Source organism: Tyto alba, unplaced genomic scaffold (genome assembly GCF_018691265.1).
Source record: "Tyto alba isolate M040663 unplaced genomic scaffold, T.alba_DEE_v4.0 Super-Scaffold_38, whole genome shotgun sequence".
Classification (NCBI taxonomy): Eukaryota; Metazoa; Chordata; class Aves; order Strigiformes; family Tytonidae; genus Tyto; species Tyto alba.
This window is the reverse complement of record NW_024881313.1, coordinates 15,201,925-15,222,622: the sequence shown is the minus strand read 5'-3', so window position 1 is coordinate 15,222,622 and position 20,698 is coordinate 15,201,925. Positions and strand designations below refer to the sequence as shown.

General features: G+C 38.5%; 2 protein-coding genes across 4 annotated transcripts in view; one reads left to right on the top strand and one right to left on the bottom strand.

The window, feature by feature from the left end:
• Window positions 1-1,557, top strand: part of LOC104357937 (probable acyl-CoA dehydrogenase 6) — a 92,728-nt gene extending 91,171 nt beyond the window's left edge. For all 3 annotated transcript variants that reach the window (XM_042801664.1, XM_042801662.1, XM_042801663.1), the window contains one exon: window positions 716-1,557. In XM_042801664.1, the coding sequence (XP_042657598.1) occupies window positions 716-806 (91 nt within the window). In that variant the 3' untranslated portion in view covers window positions 807-1,557. The remainder of the gene's footprint in view (window positions 1-715) is intronic.
• Window positions 1,558-2,960: 1,403 nt separating this feature from the next.
• On the bottom strand, window positions 2,961-10,318 carry BET1 (Bet1 golgi vesicular membrane trafficking protein). The gene is made up of 4 exons (XM_042801667.1): window positions 10,096-10,318; window positions 6,986-7,101; window positions 4,963-5,019; window positions 2,961-4,438 (listed from the first exon to the last, which is right to left on the bottom strand). The coding sequence occupies exons 1-4, from the start codon at window positions 10,112-10,114 to the stop codon at window positions 4,283-4,285; spliced, it is 348 nt and encodes a 115-aa protein (XP_042657601.1). The 5' UTR covers window positions 10,115-10,318; the 3' UTR covers window positions 2,961-4,282.
• Window positions 10,319-20,698: the final 10,380 nt, after the last annotated feature.

Sequence of the window (20,698 nt, the reverse complement as noted above, 5' to 3'; positions counted from 1 at the left end):
CATGCACCGACTGACTAATACTCCTTTTACCACCCGGTTCAGCAAGGTTAAGTGCTGCAACACTCATTGCTGCTGGCCCCCCAACAGCTCCCTCCTCTCCTAAAATTCACCTGCAGGCTTAGGCACCCACAGCTTTGGCAAAGGAACAGCAGGGACGTTGCGGGAAGTATCACAGACGGCATGGCCAGGAGGCAGCAGTGGGTGAGGTGTTCTGCAGCCAGCTGGCACCAGTATGGAACACATCAGCAATCTGAGCAGGCAGTCCTGCAGAAAACCCTGGGAAGAGCCTATGATGCTCCATCCGCCAGTCCAAAGTGGCGACACCAACAGAAGTCTGTATGGACTTCAGCTGCAGGAGGCCTGGCCGGGCTTGAGCAGGGGCAGTTGTATGCTAGGAGAGGTTTTAACTTATTGCAAGATGAAAATACAGTGTTATGCCAAGTTAAGGTTATTTTTAAAAGAATCTGAAAATTGGACGTGCGAGATTATATCTTATGCCTTTTGATTTTGCATTAGCAACATTCCTGTATGCAAAAGGGTATTTATGGTGCTGACAACACATTTGTCCACACTATGTATGCACTTCTGTGAACAAGGGGTTTCAATATAATAAAAGCAGCTCCGTAATAACTGCATAGAACAACTGGGTATGTCCTGTGCTTGTTCCATCAGTATAGCATGCAAACATTTAATTCTACTCTTTGTACTTCTACAGAGACATGAGATTAATGTCAATAGGAGGTGGTACAGATGAAACCATGCTTTCCATCATATGCAAACACATGAAAACACTTCCAAGCAAGTGACAGTGGAACATCTCCACGCTTCCTTGAAAATTCAACAAGCAAGAGCACGGCCTGTACTGCACACTGAGTGTAACAGCCAGAACATGTTTCAAGGGTAAAATAAGAAGAAAACATAACAGTAATTTTGCCAATTAACTGCTTATCGGAGTCTTTGACTATAATCATTCTGTGTGTTCTCCCAGTATCAAATTTCTGTTGATACAAGGCAGTCTGAAAGCATGTGGCTTCCTGCAAATTTTTTTCCTTTTTTCAGTGGATTACTTTTTTGTATTCCACACTAAGCACCCAGGAAAAAAATTGTCTTCTTTAATCAAGGCATATATACATTTTACAGCGTCTGAGCCACCGGTTAAGAAACATAACTTCCACATGGATACAGCTATGATTTTACTTGTAGCCTAGTCTAATTGCAGTGTAACTTTGCTTTCAAGTTCAGTAATTATGGCACAAATTATTCCCTGCCATATTGAAATACTGGACAGTGATTTTGCTCTCAATTACAAATACCTTCCCTATCTTTAAATTTTAGCAAGTATTCATAAAAATGAGCTCTGTCACCTTTGCTAAGTTCACATTGACTCATGCTACAGTGTCGTGGATATTTGGTGGTGGGAGTGGGGATTGATTGATTTTTATTTTTAGAATTCTACAAACAATCATTTAACTGTAGCTGAAGCTTTTGGAGGCCTGAATTTCAGCAGTAAGGTATCATGTTTTGTGTGTAATTATTAAAGAAAAATACTTTAAAAAATGTTAATATGAAAATTGTGTTATTACTTAAATGAGATGGTACAATTTATGTTATATGCCACAATCATCTTAAAGCAGACGTGTATACTATTTTCAAAATTACTGTGATTTGTTCCACAAAATTTCTCACTGAAATATACATATGCTAAGCATAAATTCTTAACTTGATCTTCTATAAATCATATTCTTTATGTTTACCTGATTATCAGCCATACCTTCAAAACCAACATCAGCAACTGTTCCTAAAGCAGCCATTTAAGGTCAGAAGAGACAACCTGTCTTAACTGAAAAAAAAAAAAAAAAAAAAAAAGCAAAGCTCCAGTGGATTTTTCCTAGTAACAAGATGGATGTGTTAAGCATTTTCTAAGGAATCTGCACGATGCTGTAAGGTTAACAGCTTGATAACTAAAAGATTATGTTTTCTTCCACCTGGAAATAGACTCTACCTAGCAGCCATAAAGATTAAGTTACATTAAATTGAGAAACCCAATACATAAATGTTTTGTAAAAAATACCTGCAAGATTTCAAAAGCAAGAATAAACATAACTGCATTATTCCTACGCAGCTGCTCTTAACTGCAACTTTGTAAAAGTATAGTTAAATGCTACTAGTATTTTTCTATCATAGCCACTGTATAGTGTATTTTATTCTACAAGATCATACTATAGCATCCTGAAATCTTGCTGTTTGTGAATTTTAAAGACTTTCAGAGTAATACTTTCTTACCAGAAAAAAAACAGTAAAGCAAGAGCAGATGCTGAGGAAAATTCTAAGGCTGCAATGTATGGTTCCCACCAATTGCCATTCCCCTTCCTAAGTGAGATGCTCTTAAAGAAGTTTCACCTTCACATAAGTCACTGTAACCATTCTAAGCAAACTTGCAGCATTTCAGTTCAGATTTTAAACTGAAAATTTACCATTTACTGGAATTAAAGGGAAACACGCTATATCCTCTACTTGCTCCAACAGTAAAATAATAACAGAAAAACATACAGAAGTATGTGACAGTTTTGACTATGTAACCGTTACCTTTCAGTTCAAGTTTATGTTAAAAGAGCCTAACAGAGTTGTGTTTTAGCACTTAATTAGAAAAGCCCTTGTGTGTTTTCTAATAGAGATGTAAAAAGTCGTTTGGAGGCTTCATACAGTCTTTGTGCTTAAGCTTTCTTCCCATTTCCCACCCTATCTAGACAACTACAAAAAAAAATGACAACCCTCCTTAAACGAAGACATACAGAAAGGAAGACATAGGGTAGTCAAACCTATTGACCAGATATGGGAATGTTATCCTTGTTTAACAAGCCTCGCAATTCTCATATAAAGACAGTGCCTTAACCTAGTGTTAGTACTCAGATCTATTGTTTGTAGAAGTATTGCAGACCTTTTAACAGTCAAAGATTAAATCAGCTAGAAATATTTGAGTTTTAATTGCTTTTACACATTCTGTGTGTTCTGTATTAGATAAGTGATGTACATGTCACACTTGTCACGTATGAAATCTAACATGGAAAAATGTAGCATACAGCTCCATTTCTTATTTTAATAGTGCTCCCCCCACAATTATAGCACCTTAAATGCAGCACTATTTCCAAAAAATACATTGGTATTCTGCAATACAAAGGAATGTATATAAACAACACTAGCTAGAATACTACAGGACACTTTATTTCTCAGTTTCTAATTAATTATTAGTGGCAACATCTTATACAATATTTCTAGAAAATTGTAGATACAGTTTCAGTATCTAGGAAACCTCATTTTTTTGAATGTTAAACTTAGCAATGTAATAGCTTCAACTGTTAGAAACTATTTGGTGAGCCAAAGCTAAATCTTCAAAATAAAAAACCTTAATATGACAGCACCTCCAACAGGTGCATCATAATATACTTTAATATAAAATTCAAAATACCTGACCTCATATTTCAGACATCATGCAGTGTAGATTAAGGAATCATCGGACTGAAAAGTAAACACACTAATGGCAAAAGTTCCAGTGATTCAATGGAATCATTAACTTTCAGATACTTTAAATATAAAGAAAATATTTGTACTGTGTCCATACTGGTTGATCCAATGATCAAAGACATTTGCTTAAGAGTAGATGCATAAGCATGATTTGTCACATTCAAATTAAAAAAAAAAAAAAAAAATCCAGTTTTAAGTTGTCCCCAAAACACACAGTTTAAGCTATCATACACTATCAGACCTATCCACAAAAATATTTTTGGGGATACCACTATTATATTTGTTAGCTTCAGGCCAGCCTTTTAAAAATCTGCAGATAAAACCAATTTAGAAATATTCAAGTATTCTTTATGCTTTTGCAACACAGAAATTACTATACGCCTGAAACGAGCTCTAATTTAGAGCATGGCCCAGAATGAAAAGCAGAATGAAAGAGAAAGCCTTATAATTCTGCAATTACTTCATATCCGAACAACTGTTTTCTGTATTTTTTAAAATCAATTCTAAAAATTATTTTCCCCTAAAAAAAGCAACCCCTATGCTAGCAGTTTCTGTATATTTACAAATATTCCCCCAAATCAGGGGAAGACAGGAAAAACTGATACGTTAAGAAAACTATATAGATTTCATTGCATTAGCAGTTAATGCAATTTACAATTTCACTGTGTTTTACCAACAGAATATGCCACTTTAGATCAATGTCTTCATTAAGACTGCTTTATAGCTGAAATTATACAATTTAAACCAAAGGTAACATGCATCACCTCAGTTTAATAATCCAGTATATCACAAAAAAAACAAACAATGAAAAGAGCATCATGTAGCATAATAGCTTTGTCTGGCTTCCTCTGGAGAGTGTTCTCAGTCTGCCCATAGTTGCACCCAAAAGTCCACCGGTAGAGTCAAAATGATTATCCTACATTTAAAAAACAAACAAACCAACAAAAACCATGTTACTCGGAAAAATATTATCCCTAAACCTCGCTAAATGCGTTTTTTCCTGTTTTTTCAAATTTTCCAAAACTAAAATTATTTCAGAAGCAGTTTCTGAAGATTAACCAGGAAAATCTTTTGCCTATTTATCTAGATGGATGCAAGCAAAAAAGGTGTTCCTGACTTCCTTATTTTTAGCTTCCCTCTTCTATTCTTAAATACATTTAAATATAGAACTGCCCTTTTAATAATACTATACATTTACTAATTGAAAATGAATAGTCGTATCTAAAGTGTAAAGATCTCAGTTGTGCCTTGGAAGTAATGCATTTGCACCATCTATCTTTTTGAACAGAAATATTGCTGCTGAATTAGTCACATTTTATAGTCAACAATAAGCTGTCAATATTTTAATATAAACATTCATACCAAAAGAAGGAATGCTTTACATTACTAACTTCTTAATCCTGTCCCATATTTAAAGGAAGTTACTGACTAAACACTTACCATTTCTGATAACATTTTATTTTGGTTTTTAACTTCTGTCCCAATTTCAATGGAAAGCTATTAAAAAAAAGTATTAAATATGAGTAACCAGTTATATATAGACTAGAGAAATCAGTCTAAAATACATGACATCGCTAGCATTTCACCAGATAAAATTTGAAAACAGTACCTGGTATTTCAAAAGAACATGTACAGTGCTCTGTCGATAGCCCCTAGGAAAGTAAGCATTTGTCATATGACTAGATTAGTCTAGAGAGTCACAGAAGGTACTCTATGCTCCTCCTCCCCCTTCTTAAACAGAGAAGCCCTAATTAGAATTAATGCATGGACTTCCAAAAATTCAAGATCTAGTCAAGTCTAAGTAGCAATTATCCATTTCCTGGAACAACTGTTAAAACTACTGGCACTCAGCACAGAAGACCGTGAGCACCCTTCTTAACTCAGCGTTGCTGGAGTTGACACCTATAACCCACTAACACATCTCTTTTAACAAGTTGCTGCTATGCTATAAATGGGAGTTTCTTTTGTGAACTTGTCTATTCCTTCTCTGCTTTGTGTCATGAAACAGCAGGGGAGCAGCAGGACAGGGAGGCAAGCTGTGTATGCAGGAGAGCCAGTCCCAGAGGCAGTAACCAGGGTCAGCAACAGCACATCCAGAGCTATGAGACTGGTCCAGGGTCAAGTCAGCAGGTTAGGGTCAAAATTGGGGAAGTATGAGAGCAGGCGCAGACAGAGCTGCAACACAGCAAAAGCAGGGGGCAGCCAGGAGCATCCTGCCTAAAAAGCGGCTCCCAAATGAAACAGGGGAGAACCCCCACTGAAGCTTCTTAGCAGCCCTTCCTCTGCAACAGTTCTTGCCAGCACACTGGCCTTGAACTACCTGCTCAGCTCTAGAAGGGAGGGAAATGTGCTCCAGGCCCTGATGCTTTTGATTAGCCAAAACCCGTGCGTTTTGTGACACAACCTAAATCTCATTATTTCATACTGCTGCATTTCACCACAATCTCTCATCAAGAATGAAACATGAGGGTTCTAGGAAGATTATCTGAAGATTACACCATATTCCCAAGATCGTAATATTGCACTAGAAGATGCAACTGAAGAAAGAGCATGCATGCTACTCCACGGGGCACTATCAACCACACTGTACACATACCCTGGGACGCTGATTTGAAATATAACATACCAGAGGAGGAGACAAGAAATGAAATTCTGTAATAAAGGTCAAAGCTCTTCTTTTTACCTCCTTAACTTACTCTAAATTATTTAGGTGGATAATTTCTTAACTTAAACCTAAAGTTTTATTTTCTGTTGGAGACTGAACTAATTACTTCTAAGCAACGTGGTATAACTAGCAATAGGACTTTGAATGAGTTTAGGCCTAAGAATTCATTGGCTTGTACTACATACATAGAAACTGCACCTATTGCTAAGAATGTATTTTAAAAAAACAAACAAACAAACAAACAAAAACTGAAGTTGTTAAGAAAAAAACCACGTTATTTTAATCACTGAGCTGTCTTTCAGTTAAGATTTGCCTGAAGGAAGTCCTCCATCTCTGGAAGTAATGAGAATCATTAAAACAACAAACTTCTCTTTCAGAGTATATTAGCATGCTATTTCTAGCAGCTGTTTTCATGTTACAGATATATCAGCAGATACAGTAGAAACTGATGAGCTACCATGATAACCCCAAAACCAAGTAGCCCATTTTCTTAAATAAACCTGAGCCAGTTTACTGACCTGAACTCAAATTTTCTAGTTACTGCAGGGACAGCATTTCATTCTGTAGGACAGTAAGCTGTAGGTAACACTACAGCTGTCCTCCAGATTAGCAAAAAAGGACACTTCTAGCTAAAAATCTAATTAAACGAACAATCAGTTATACAAATGAATGACTGTGCATTTTTGTTGACAATTCTTTCTTATATTAAATTTATCTTTTAAGCTAAGTCTGCTGCTTCAGTGGTCCGTGTAATTTAATTCAATAAATGTGACAATACCACTATAATTAAATACTTACTGATTTAATGGCACTGACTTTTGTACGCAGGCTTTCTGTTAACCTTTCATTTTCTTCTTCATAAACACTGTATCCACTATTGGTATAGCCATAGTTACCAGCAGATGCTCCATCACCTATAGACACAAGAGTCAGTAGTTAGACAGAAAACACCACCGGAGCAAGTGCTCTTCTTATGTGGAAAAGCACTCTTTCCATTTAAAAATGCATTGCCTTAACGTCACCTTGGCAAGCAGGAAGAGATGCTGCATGTTCCTGAGATAGGGATTCAACTTCTTTTCAAATGTATAAGTTATCTTTTAATGTGCAAATCAAAGACAAAGAAACTGAGGAATGGTTGTAAATTAATACTATAAAATTTTTCCCCACAAAGTGTTTTCAGATTACTTCTGTAGAAATCAACGGAGGCATTACATGTTGTTGTGAAAGGAGCATTAAGGCCACTCCCCAGAGCGGTTAACCTAACTCAAAATAGGAAAGTAGCGATCATTCTCTAACAAAAACAAATACCATTTGATCCCACCCACAGTTAAAGGAGAGAGCATGCTCTGATCCTTACATGTATTTCTCTACAAAGGACCTCAGACAAGAAGCCAGGCCTCTGAAGAGAACAGGGCCATTTCTGTCACCATGCTGCAGGTTCTACTCCCACTCCTGGCTTTGCTTTTCAGGTGATGGAGCTTCAGGACTGTTACCCAGACAACTGACTCAGCAGAGTAGCAGAGCAGAAGGGAATGAAAGCGTCTCGGCTCCACACATTTGCTTACTCCGACCTCTAATAAAAGATCTACAGACAAGAGTTGGACAGCAGCATGGGCACAAGAGAATTAAAACCATGTCCTGTCTAGACAAAAAACAGTCTTAGGCCTCAAATCAAAGATTTTAAACTGAAGAAGAGAGACCAAGACCAAGAAAGGCAACAGAAAAGAACTATTATAAGCTTTATGATACAGATCCTACTAGATTAATTTAACCAGCAATCCAGCCAAAACATTAGTCAATATTTATATGGCTAGTCAGAATGCCACACTAAAACTGCCTGAATGCCTTTGGTTAATTCCTCTTTAATGTAGTTTAAAGATTTTTGTATTTGGGTGCCTTTTTTCTTTTTGAGGAAGAAGGGAGAAAAGAGAGACACCAGTCACATTCACAGATGAAGCTCCATCTCAGTTTCACTGCATGCTTGGCATACATAATATTAAGATTTTAAGAGAGAGAATTACAATGCTACTTTCATAACAGATATCATTTTATATTAACCCATAAGGCTGTTCTTTAAGTGTAAGTAATGACAAGTTTTTTTTAGTTTGTACTCATAAACCGTTTTAATGTTATTCAGTAAATTAAGCTAACAACAAAATCTCAACAAGACTGGGTGAAATGTATGTTTCCATTTCATCACAGTGAGAGTCAAGAAGTTCGCCCTCCCCCCAATCAAAAGTTCCAATGCCAAGTACAGAGAGTTGACCAAAATTACATCATTTAAAGAGTCAGCGTCGTTCCCTTTGTCTTGTTTTACAAATACCAAATGACGCACAATTGCGAGTATGTCTGCAAGTTAATATACCATTTAGCTTCAGGCCAAAATACCATGATTATTACATAGACTGTGTCGTAACCAACGTGAACAACTGCCCCAAAGCTTTTACATAGGCACAGCCACTTCTATAGAAGTCACGGAAAGCACTGTGTAGATGCCTGGCTACTCCTGTTTACAGGAAGGACAGAAACTTCAGCACGGCAGTTCTATGGGCTGTCTTGCAACACTGTTCATTGACAGGGCATGGAACATGGACGTGAGCATAACACAGTCACAGGCTAAAAAAGAGGTACCAAGTAGCTGGTGCCCACAGCAGAAGTTCTGGTGCCCAACTTCTATATCCACCCTACTACGTAAAAAGGAATTCTAGACCAACAGTTGAAGTGTCAAGGGAAAGCAGCAAATTCTACTGCTTACTGCTTTATCTACTGGTAACATTCATAGTAGACATTCAGGTCTTCTGTTTGACCTTCCAGCAGATTTTTAAAGTATTTTCAGGATGTTCCTTAAGGCACTCTTTGCCAGAGACATGCTAAAAGAAGGCACGCTCTTCCTGCTGCACTTCTTCCATAAACACCCACCACTTTTTCAGACACAGCATACTGAGCTGGATGGCCTTCAGTCTAACCCCTCTCAGTTCATATCCAAGAGCGAGCTGTTAGTCTGAGAAAGAAAAGGACTGAAGACCTAAGTATTATCAAATGCCCACCTTTTTATGATAAACATCCCATCTAGTAAGTGCATCCAAGACTTGTTTTATCTTGTGGAAATACTACTACACAACACAAATCAAAATTGTACTAGTAAATTTAGGGTGGCGTTACAGACACACCCGGTTTAGCCACATGATATTTATCAGCCCCCAAATATTCACCTTCTTGGAAGAAATACCAAAACTCAGTTATAAACTTATGGAGGTATAAACATTACCTAAGCTTTACAGTGAGGTCACAGCACCCACACGGTTGTAGATCATGACATGGAAGTTCAAAGTTTATAGTTATCAACGTGGCTGCTGATTGAAAAATGAGGCCTAAACTTCTCAAAACACTCAGCAGGAACTCTGAAGAGATTTCTGCCTTTGCATTAGATTATATTTGTAATAAACTGACAACTTTTTTTATTCCCCCCAAACACAGTAGGAAAACATACAGAAGTACTAAAATTAAAAAAACAACTCAGAATTTGGAAAGGACTAAAGAGTGACAAGTCTCTGTCCATCCATGGAAACACGGCTCAAGCTAACACTGCGTTAGAACCACTCGTGAGCACAGTTAAGTACAAATCCCAGTGCTGCTCCGTAAGCTAGAAAGAGAAGAGAGAAGCACAGGTAACAGACACAGTATCTAAATCTCTGCAGCAAGCCTACACCTACGGGCACAGTCCCTCTCCCGCCCAGACCGCCCAGACGCCGTGCCCAGCCGGCTCGGACAGCGGCTCCCACGGGCCCTGGCCGCCGAGCTCCTTACCCGCTCTCCCGCTCCGTTTAACCCCCCAGCACCAGCCGGGGAGGCCCAGGCAACCGCAGCCCGGCCCGCACGCCCCGCCGCCGCGGAACCGCCGCGCTTACCCAGCCCCGCGCGCCTCATCGCTGTGCCCGGAGCTGCCGAGGCAAGAGGAGGAGGAGGAGGAGGAGGAGGAGGAAGGCGGGAGCGGCTGCCGCGCCCACAGAACCTGAGGGAAGCGGGACTCGGCGAGGCAGCCGCGGCCTAGCTCCGGCCCGGCCGACCGGCTCATTCACCCGCCGAGCGCCACGACAGCGCTGAGCGCCGCGCTGCCCGCTGGGTGCGCCCGCGGGGGCTGCTGGGGGCTGTAGTTCGGCGCCGGGGGCGGGGCGACGCCGTTGAGGTGGGGCCCGGCGGCCCGTGGCGCGGCGGGGCGCGGAGCGGCGCGGCTCAGGGGATGGGGAGAGGGGCCGGGCACTGTCTGTGGGCCCAGCAGGCCCTCAAAATGGCGAGATGGGTTCGAAGTATACGTTCCGGGGAGCTGGACACTGCGAGGCAGCGGTTTCAAGGGGCAGGGGAAGGTGACAGGGACAGCCCGTGTGCCGGCAGAACAGCTTTCCCCAGCCCCCTGCCTGCACAGTCACCTCCTCACAGCTGCAGAAGAGAAAATTCTATTAAATATAACCAGCCGCGAATATACTCAATGCATTACTCAGCTTGCATTAAACTTTTAAGAATTGAACCTGAAAGGCAAAAAAAAAAAAAAAAAAAATCTCAGTCTTCATTTCAGGAGGCCATCAGTACCTTATAAATTTACTTTTCAAAAAAGGAAGGTTCTCAATGGTTGTCTTGTAAAGGCAGTCAAAAAATTAAAATTCAGTGCTGAGTGGAGCTTTACCACCTTTTCCCAGCGTTTATTTAGAAGTGACATGCATGCAACTGCAGCGTACAGCAACTGGAACTGGAAACCTGCAGATTGCATTACTGAATCTTCAGTTCTCTGAATTATTTAAATTTCATTTTCAAAGATAATTTCTCCTTCGTTCTTCAACCTCTTGCAATGCTTTATTAGAAATGGGTTTTACCTGCTCTTATTAAAGATGTGACTCACTCTGTATAGCAGTGAGTATTTATTTCCCAGGACGATACCGGCATGATTTATCAGTATACAATATCAATATACAAACAGCATGATGGAGTCCATTCAGTATTTGCTATTTCTGGTGTGGCATCCACTGGCCTAAAGAAGCTGCATTGGCTTTTCCAATTACAACACGCTACCATATCATTAATTGCTTTGGTAATTGTGTTCTGGTTGGAACTAAGACACCCAATATTGGACCGAGACCCACTTGTATCGTACAAGCTATATAAACGTAGACCAAAGCTCCTGCTTCAGTGAGCTTGCAGTGTAACAGGAGTCTTCATCTAGGCAGGTAAAGTTGTAGAAGGAAGAATAAAACAACTTGTCAGTAAGAAGGCTTCTGCCTTCCTGCTGCTCATTGGTGTAATTGCTGTAAGACACCCCATGTATATTTTTGCAGTGCATAAAAACAAGTGATTGCAGCATTTCTTTTCTCTCTACTTGTCAAAGTTCAATTAAGACACTAGTCTTGTGTCAGCCTAACTTTAGGACAGACATTGGGAAGTTGTTGTTCACTTACTTACTTCTCAGTCACATCTGGATGCCTACAACTCAACATTATAAAGAATAAAATTAGTATAATGTAGAAACTGGCTCTTTAGTTTATTTAATATTTGACAATTTAAGTAGTTCATCCAAAATTTCAACTAAGGCATTAGTTGCACATACAAAACAGAAGAGAAGGCCAAGGATAAGAATTGAATTGCAGAACTGTTACCCATACTGTGCAGTGTGAAGCTAATCTCCATGGGATTTTGTCTGGAGCTCAGCAATTCTTACAGGAGTTTGCAAGCTGCCATCACTGGTTACTTGAGACTTGATATACATCAGTTCAGGGAGATACATCAGTTGTTTCAAAGAAGGGAAAAATACTATCACCAGATTAAAGATGCTGTTCATGCTAAAACCATCTGAAGTTCACAGATGGGCCCATTTCTTATCTTGCCGGGACAAAGAGGTCTCTTAAAGGATGACATGCTTAAAATGGCAACATTTAGATGATGTTAAATTTACAGAAAATTAACAGATTCTGAGAAAACCTTCTTCATGTGTGTGTTTCAAATGCGAGCTAGAGCTCTGTTAGGAGCAATATCCTCATCAAACACACTTTTTGAAGGGTTAGGGTGACAGTCTATGCAGTAACTAAGTAACCAGAGAGTAAAATTGAGGCTCCAAGAGGCAGTAGGAAAATGTCTTTTAGAGGCAGCTGCACTGAGTCTCTCATTGTTATGTATAATTTTATTTACATTTTTTTCTTCATACACCATGCAAGAAAATTATTACATTTGGTGGCATTGCTATGCGAAAAGATTTTTCTTTACAGTATTTGCATGGTCTGTGTCATCCTTCTTTTTTTCCCACCATGACTCTTCTTTCATTTTTCAATAAATATGGATTTATACCTAACTAGGTAAAAAAAGTGCATCTCCCCACCAGGACTGTAGTTATAATTCATTGTTAAGGGGCTTATTTTTCATTTTTACTTAAATTTTCTGTAAATGAAATCCCAGTTACATGTAAGGTGTTCACAATTCATAATGTTTATAATCTGCGTGCAATGTTTTGAAATAAGTATATTTTCAATTTATAAGTAGCATATTTACTTCTTCACAGTTTCTTACAGTAAGACATGGAAATAATACATTATTATTGTTTCAAAACCATTTTTATCGTATTGAATGTATGCTTTTTTCATACACTGAAAGTGCCTCTTAGAAAAGTTAATTTTATAGTTCTCTTGACATCACCATAATGAAATTGCAATTCTATCTCACAACAGACGTGGGACACAGAGGTCAGATCGGTATCATTAATACTCACTATGTTTATGTTATATTTCCATTGATTGGTTTTATTCATATTAATCATTTCACAGAAAGAATCTGTGAAATAAACACCATTTTTCTGCCAATGTGATTAATTGCAGTCCTGTTGGGGTCCGGGCCCGCGCCCCGGCGGCTCCCCACGTGGCGGAGCAGCCGTGTGTGGCCGGCAGGCGTGGCTGCCGCTGGTCCTCAGCGTCCGCAGTTCTTCCTCCCAGGGAGCCTCAACCGGGAGCCAGCAAGTGGTCAGTGGGGACTGACTCATCGACATTTGGTTTATCAGTGACAACTTATAGCAAGAACAAGCCCATTAAAAAAAAAAAAAGATGTATCCGGTCTGCAAGCTTACCTATCTTGACTGTGTTTTTATGATCTTTTAATAGTAGCCTACACAGGTGTGTCACCATCAGACACCCTGCTTAGGCAATGGGTATGTCACTCTCCCCAAAATATTAATGAACAATTACTCTTCCTTAAAAAAAAAAAAAAAAATCTTTCCTAAAAAGGGTGTTCCACGTCTTACCAAGTCTCCTACCACTGGTGCCATTTTTTGATTCTCTTTACTGTCTCCAATTAAGCTAGATGAATGCATTTACATAGCAAACAGCCCATATATTTTATTAGTAAATTATTCCATGACTCCCTTGCAAAAGCAATAAAAAGGAAAAAAAACAAAACACAACAAAAAAAAACAACAGAGAAGCTGCCTGAAAATGTCATGTATAATCAAACTTCCCATACACAACTGAAAGCCCAGGAATCTTATTAACATGGTAATAATAATGACATGATTATTATTGAATTATTAAATAAGTAATCAGAATGACAGTGTTCTTACATGTTTGATAAATGGTCGTCATGATTAACTTGCTACTTTCAACAATTATAGGCTGTGAAAACAGCCTAACAAGTCACAGGCACCGTTAGAGAGTTGAAAAGCTGATATTGCATGATATTATGTTAGTATCAAATATTTCAATCACTGTTTTGTTAAACATTAAGCTTCAATTACTAAAAAAACCCACTTCCTAGTTGATCCATTGTGTAATTAACAGCTGATGAGACATTTATAAATAAATTAATACATTAACCATATAGAAACAGAACTAGAGCACAGAATAATTAGAATTTGTTATCTTCAAAAGGGAGTAACGTCAGCATCTTTCATCAGTATCCTCATCACCTAATATCCTGGTTTATTCTAATGCTATTTAGCAAATGAGAGCCCTCAGAATGCTTCTGTTTCAGCAAACTCAGCCAGATCACGCAGGCGTTTCCTCCCATATTCTGAAAGTTGACAGACTGACACTGGATTTAGGATGTCATCAGCCTGGTTCTTCCTGGCAGTAGTCTCCAAATAGTGCTGTCATGAAAAACAGAAGATGCCATGTAAAACCCATGCTTTCCGTAAGACTTTAAATGGCTGAAGGGGGTGGATCGCAGCTGCTGCTGTTGCTGCCTAGACTGTCAAGTGAAGATTTAATCATGCAAGTCACAAGTGGCATAGCGTGTGGAGTCATTATTCAAGTGCTTTAATAATGAGAAGATATGTAAATCACTGCAAGTACTGACAAGCCTATCAGTTTCACCCATCACAGTGATTCAAAGCTTTATTAAATACTGTCAGAGAGAACCGTGGCTGTTTCTGGTCTTAATGCATTTCCATCATAGATGGCAACTTCTTTCTGGGATAAGGTTTGGAGCCATCTCGTCTCATTGTGTATTCAAACTACATTTAATTTTTTATGATGTTCTTTTAATAAAACCCTTACCAAGTATCTGCCAAAACACCCTTTTATTGTTTTTAGAAGGTAACCAAGAAGAAGATACTTGGATAAGATTCTGTGAACTCCTGTTATCTTTGATAAAACCATCTTGCTGGGAATCAGGGGAACTTCCTTGAACATACGCAATTGTACTCATCCATGCCAAGTCATCCTACACCTTTCCATACACAGGTTCAAAGAATCGTTAACACTTTGTACCTATAAAGACTTCCCATCTCACAGCTCTGCATGTGTATATGATTACAGGTTGAAAAATCATGTAAACTCATAAGATTTTACAACTCATTAAATATGCTTAGAACAATATTTACGGTGTGTATTTATATCAAGTTGTGGCTGTAATCCATTCCATGTTGTTTTTTTGTTCCTGATTTCAGTATCATCTCAGTTTCTCCAGCCATAATAAATGTTATTACGAGGGAGGCCTCGGGAAGCTTGGCTGGTCAGACATGGGTCAGCAGTGAAGGACCAGCTGTGGGAAGGAGAAGCAATATGTATGGTTGCATCTAGTAAGATAGTGCAGTCTTTTTCACCTTTACAACACTTTGTTAACAGTGAAGGCATCTTTCTCCTCACTTTTATATAAACTCTGTTTTGGAAGTATTGAGATTTATATTAGCTCATGGATAATATAATTTAAATATCATTATTATTGTTTACTTAATTGTTGTTGCTAAATACTGTGATTCTGTTTATTCTTTCCTTTAGTTACTTTTTAGTAGCATAAACTACTCCATCTCTTGTTCTGCAGGGAACACACCCAGAAATCTTTGCTGTATTTTTATAGATTTCTTGTCAGTGCTGTTAAATTACATCAAAAAGGAGAAAAAAGGCTATGGACACAACTGCTGGTCTCCCTCCTAAATTTCATTATGTAGGGCTACAATCAAAATTTACTGACTTCATGGAGAATTTTTGTATTGACTTTGGATCAGGATATAAATTTTTATTAAAAAAACAGCTCTGCTGATTCTCTGTCTTCCAGGTAGTACATGCTGTGTAATCTATGAATAATTCCAGTCATGTTTTCTTTCTCTAATATTAAGGTACTATTTCTGATGTCAGCTTTGACTGGATAATAATATCAGCTGAATGAGTGATAAGAATTCAGAGCCATTGCAGCAGCCTAAGCACTAATAACTGTAATGTCTAAAGAGGAGGACTAATACATTTAAAATAAAAAGTGGAAGTCAAAGTAATTTTTCATTTCAGTCAACAAATGTATGGGATGAATGAAGCATACAGTTCCAGTGCTTTGTAAGATGCAATTAAACGGTAATTTGATGATTTGCGTTCTGTTTATTCTGACCTTTCAAACATGTGGGAAAGGCTTTCACCAGTCAAAACAGAGATTCAATAAAAACAGAGACTTTAAGCACAATGAATTTCAGTGAGGGGAGAGCTATTTTGCAGACCTGTATCTATGCAGAGCATTTTCCTACATCATATTTCTGAAGACAAATGGGGCAGACATCTTCCTTGTTTCCTTGTCCAGCAAGGCAAAACTGAGAATGTGAATCAAGATTACTAGATGCTGGAGCTAGCTTTGTGCTAGATTCGTGCTTGGCCACTGTGGAGTTACCTAAAAAAAAAAAAAAACAAAACAAACAAACAAACAAACAAAAACCCAAAACATCATGTACTTCTTTAATTCTCTTTAGTTTTCTCATAGGTCAACAAATCATGCACAAAACAGTTTGTTTGATGACTAATTAGAGAAGCTAATGCCTGAATATAAATCCACAAAAGCTCTTGCATGTCCCTGGTTTTCCAGAAAGACCATTACAAATAAATTACCCATTCAAAGCACCTTTATAAAGATAATTTTCTTAGGCTGTTGCATGGATTGCAGCAGCAGGGCTAATTACCAGTACTGTATGGAGCACGGTGCTAATGGGACGCCGTGGCTTCCTCTACTGTGGTGGCTCATTCAGAGTTTACTTGTGTGTTTCTGCATAGCATCACACAATGCCACAGGAATATATATTTAATTTCTGTATTCATATTATTTGCCAGATTCAGTATAGCAACTGGGAAAAAAAGCGTACTATTGTTCTCCATAAAGATGCATCAATGCACTCCTAAGTAAAAGCTCTTTTAACTTATTGAAAATCTGAGCACCTTATCTAGGTTTTAATGGAGTCAGTGACAAAATTTTGTCAGCTTTTATGGCATGGGATCAAAGACTGAAGTAACTGTAGTGTGGAAAGGATCATTAGTTATAGTGTAGAAAGGATCATTATATTTCAGAATTAATTTGTAGGTTCTTTTGATGTTTTTCTGTAAATGTAGATAAAAACAAACTTAGGTTATGTTTTATGCTATACCATGAAGAAAGATTTCATCTCCCACAGCCCGTTCACCAACAGAAGTAATCTTTGCATGAAAATAACATGAAAGTCATTGTCACTTGTGTGGTCAAAAAGGACGTGATATATAAGTTAGAATTAAATGACAGTCTACACATTTATGCCACCACACACAAGCATCTACTGTATAGGTACAAGCCAGACTCATAAACCCCTAATTGGACAATAACCAGAATCCTCTGTCCCGTTAGGGATCATTTTAGGCAAAAGGCCTGGAGAACTGCCTACAGGATAAAAAGGCTCCTACCCCATTTAAACCCAGCTCAAGTCCACCAAACCCGCATCCTTTGTGGATTCTTGAGATGCACCAGCCCATGTCCAGTGATGGGTTGCTTCTTGGTTCAAGGTCCACCAGCTAGTGCTTTGTTGTGGATTGGATCCTGATTTATAGCTCAAAGTCTGCCAGACTGCTCTTATGACTTTTATCTCTGAGTGCTGCCCTTGGCCTGCTGGAATTCTATATACCACCATTTGACTTGTGACCAATTAAGCAGCTATCTTATCCAACACATTTTCCTTCCCTTTTATGCTTTGCTAAGGAGGCCTTATTCAGCTTATCCAACCTAACCCCCACCATTTTATATTCCTGCTGCTCAGATGACCACCATCTCCTTGAATAATTGCCATCTTTAGCTCTACATAGCTAAGTAAAGATGGGTTGGTATTTTTTATTCCTTTTACCCAGAAAATCCCATTATTCAACTGAACCCTCTTATCCAAATCTCTTTCCTGAGATCCTGAATGAAGGGAAAGGGTCATGTTGATGGTTTCTAGAGAGTAACTTTCCCCAGACAGGTTCAGGAAGGATGGAGAAGACACTACACACAAGCAAACTCTATTCAGAGTGATGCTCCCGGGTTGAATCCATATGCTACATGATCTCTCTAATTAATTATACTTTAGTTGGAAGCTCATAAAGTTAAAAAGCAAATGTTGGTTTACTACAGCAATGCTGAGTGTCCACTTACCCCACTGATGTAAAAGAAGATGTAGACAGCATATCTGAATTTCATATTCATGAATCTTCATTTGTAAAGATTTCTCTTTAAATGAGATTACTAGAATAACCTCATTTATTAAAAATAAAATCTATTATTCAATAAGACTGTCTTTAAAGTTATGTATTCCGTATATACTTAAGGCTATGCTTTAGTAATTTCTAAATGCGGTATTCTCCTAGTGCCCCAGTCAGCATCCCTATTTCCATCCTATACAGTCATGGATCTGGTTTCAAGAATTAGTCTGATGGCTTCCCACTGAACAGTGTAGATGAACAGTAGAGTCAGTGGTATAAACTTTAGATCATATTCCTCCTTCGTGGATCAGCATTAACTACAGTAAAGGTAGGGATGATTCTGGCTGCATGGTTCTGGTTTAGGAAATGCAGTTTTCTATATTTGAACAAGTCATGACCAACTACAGTGTGACCGACTGCATATTGCTTCAGGCTTTTTCCAGAGATTACAATTCTTAAGAAACTAATAATAGAGAGAAGGCTGGAAAGGACAGCAAAACCAGACGATGAACAAGGTAGGTCTGAGGCACCTGGCTCTCATGCCTGGCATTTGCTTGGCATGTACAGATCAGCCCATCCTGTGGCAAAGCTCAGACTGGGGAGGCACTGGAGCCACTGCTGGTGTGCAGTTGTTCTGACTGCCTGTCTAACGTATCTGACATATCCAGCATGTGCCGTGGGTGTGCAGGTTCAGCATGCTCGTGCACATGACACTGGATCTACCACTCGGATCTGACTCATGATCTTTATGAATCATAGGAAACACAATAGGACCCGAGCCACGTCCCAGAGAAAAATCGTGGTGACCTGCCAGGAGAGTGGGTCTAGCTCTAATTGTAGATTTGTGCCTCCTAATATGGCGGCACATGGGAGGTGAGATTCTGTGTAGACTTGCTCACATGCTACTGCCTGCAGAAAGGGCAGCATTTCCCCCTGTCTCTGGCAGCACACAGTGCAGACGCCGGCTCAGAAAGCATGGCTAGAAAGTGGTGTGCGGGATGGAGAGTGAGGATAATTGGATTCTAAACTTGCAAAATAAATTCTGGGATGGAGCCAAATCTTTAACATCTCTATTCCTCTGTTTCCCTGTCAGTAAAACGTTAATTTCCTGCCAAGAATGTTAAGAGCTTTATTTAATTGTTTTTACTAATATGCTCTAACACCTTGAAATGTGGCTTGGGAAATTAAAGTATTATTCAAAGTCAGTGGAAGAAGAATGTCCACTTTTTGCATTGCAGTAGAATCAAATGACCTGACCCATCATGTAGATTTTATAGAAAGACATGATTCCTCCCTCAGAGTCAGTGGGAGAGGATTGATCATTTTTTGCATTACAATAGAGTCAGATGTTATGGTCCATCTTGTAAGTTACATACAAAAGCATGACACCTCTCCCAGATACTTTATAAACTTTATGACTCCTGTAGTATCTATTATGTTATTGTATTACATTTTCTGCCACATTTTGCCAATGAAGAAGCCGTTTGAAGGAAAAATAAATAGGAGCACAGAGTTAATAAAAGTGTATTAATATAATATATAAAATATATATGTAAGTTTTTAGAATAAAGGGGAAAAACTTTTTGTTAGAAATAATGTACAACTTGGTAAAAGAAGCTATTTGTTTTGATGGTGCTGCACTGGATTTTCCAGTTTTATGAAAAAAAATACAGAATGTGCAGTCAAGTGTGCAAAATCATGTTCACCCATATTACAAAAGCAAGGAGGTTGTGCTGCATCAGAGATGCCCTAAGGGAGCTGAGATATTCAACCATCCCTACCTGGCAGAATTCTCAAGACATTGAATCCTTACTGGGAGCTTACATATGACATAAGGGATGTGAATATCCTAGACACCTGAAAATGAGAGTATGATCCTTTGCTGCTCACTTTTGCCACCTATTAGGTAACCGGTTAATTAGATGAATTGTTACAGATTAGCTTTGAGGTTCTTCAGTGAGCTGTATTGTATAGAATTGGTTTTCAGGAATATCTCATCCAAACTTTGATAGCAATAAATTCTAGTCAAGATTTTTAAAATAGTCCAGCTGTTTATCTTCAATCTTTTAAGAACTTCTTTTTCCTAAAACTCTGGAGAATATAAACTTAAAATCAAATAAAATTGTTTACATATACTGTGAATGATCAGCAAAACAATTGAAACTCTTACTGGGAGACCATAACACGCTGACAGCTAAGATTTTATTTCATGGAATATTAATGAGGATTTTAAATTACATTTAAGAAGAGAGTATGAAAAGATTGTTTTCTTTCCAGAGCTGAATTATTAGTAGGTTTGTACTGAGTTGCAGGACATCATTATTATTTTTACATCAGTAATGCCTTTCTAACCTCAATTAGCAGGAGACCAGAAGCCACACAATGAATCTTTCACTGAAATGCAGTTGTCATCTGTGTAAATGACTTTATAAATGTGTCCTGAAAATGGAAATGGTTTATGCAAATTAACCTGAACCACAGTGTGCAAGATGAGACGAAACGATGGAATTAACTCAGTGGTGGTGGTAAGCATCATTGGACTCCACCTGAATGGAAAAGCATCACTAGGAGAATTGGCTGAATTCCACCA

Excerpts from the sequence above, each read along its gene's own strand:
- BET1 (XM_042801667.1), bottom strand. Across the intron at positions 5,020-6,985 it reads AAGTCAGTGCCATTAAATCA|CTTTCCATTGAAATTGGGAC; the intron begins GTAAGTATTTAA and ends TTTTTTTAATAG. Across the intron at positions 4,439-4,962 it reads ATAAAATGTTATCAGAAATG|GATAATCATTTTGACTCTAC; the intron begins GTAAGTGTTTAG and ends TTTTAAATGTAG.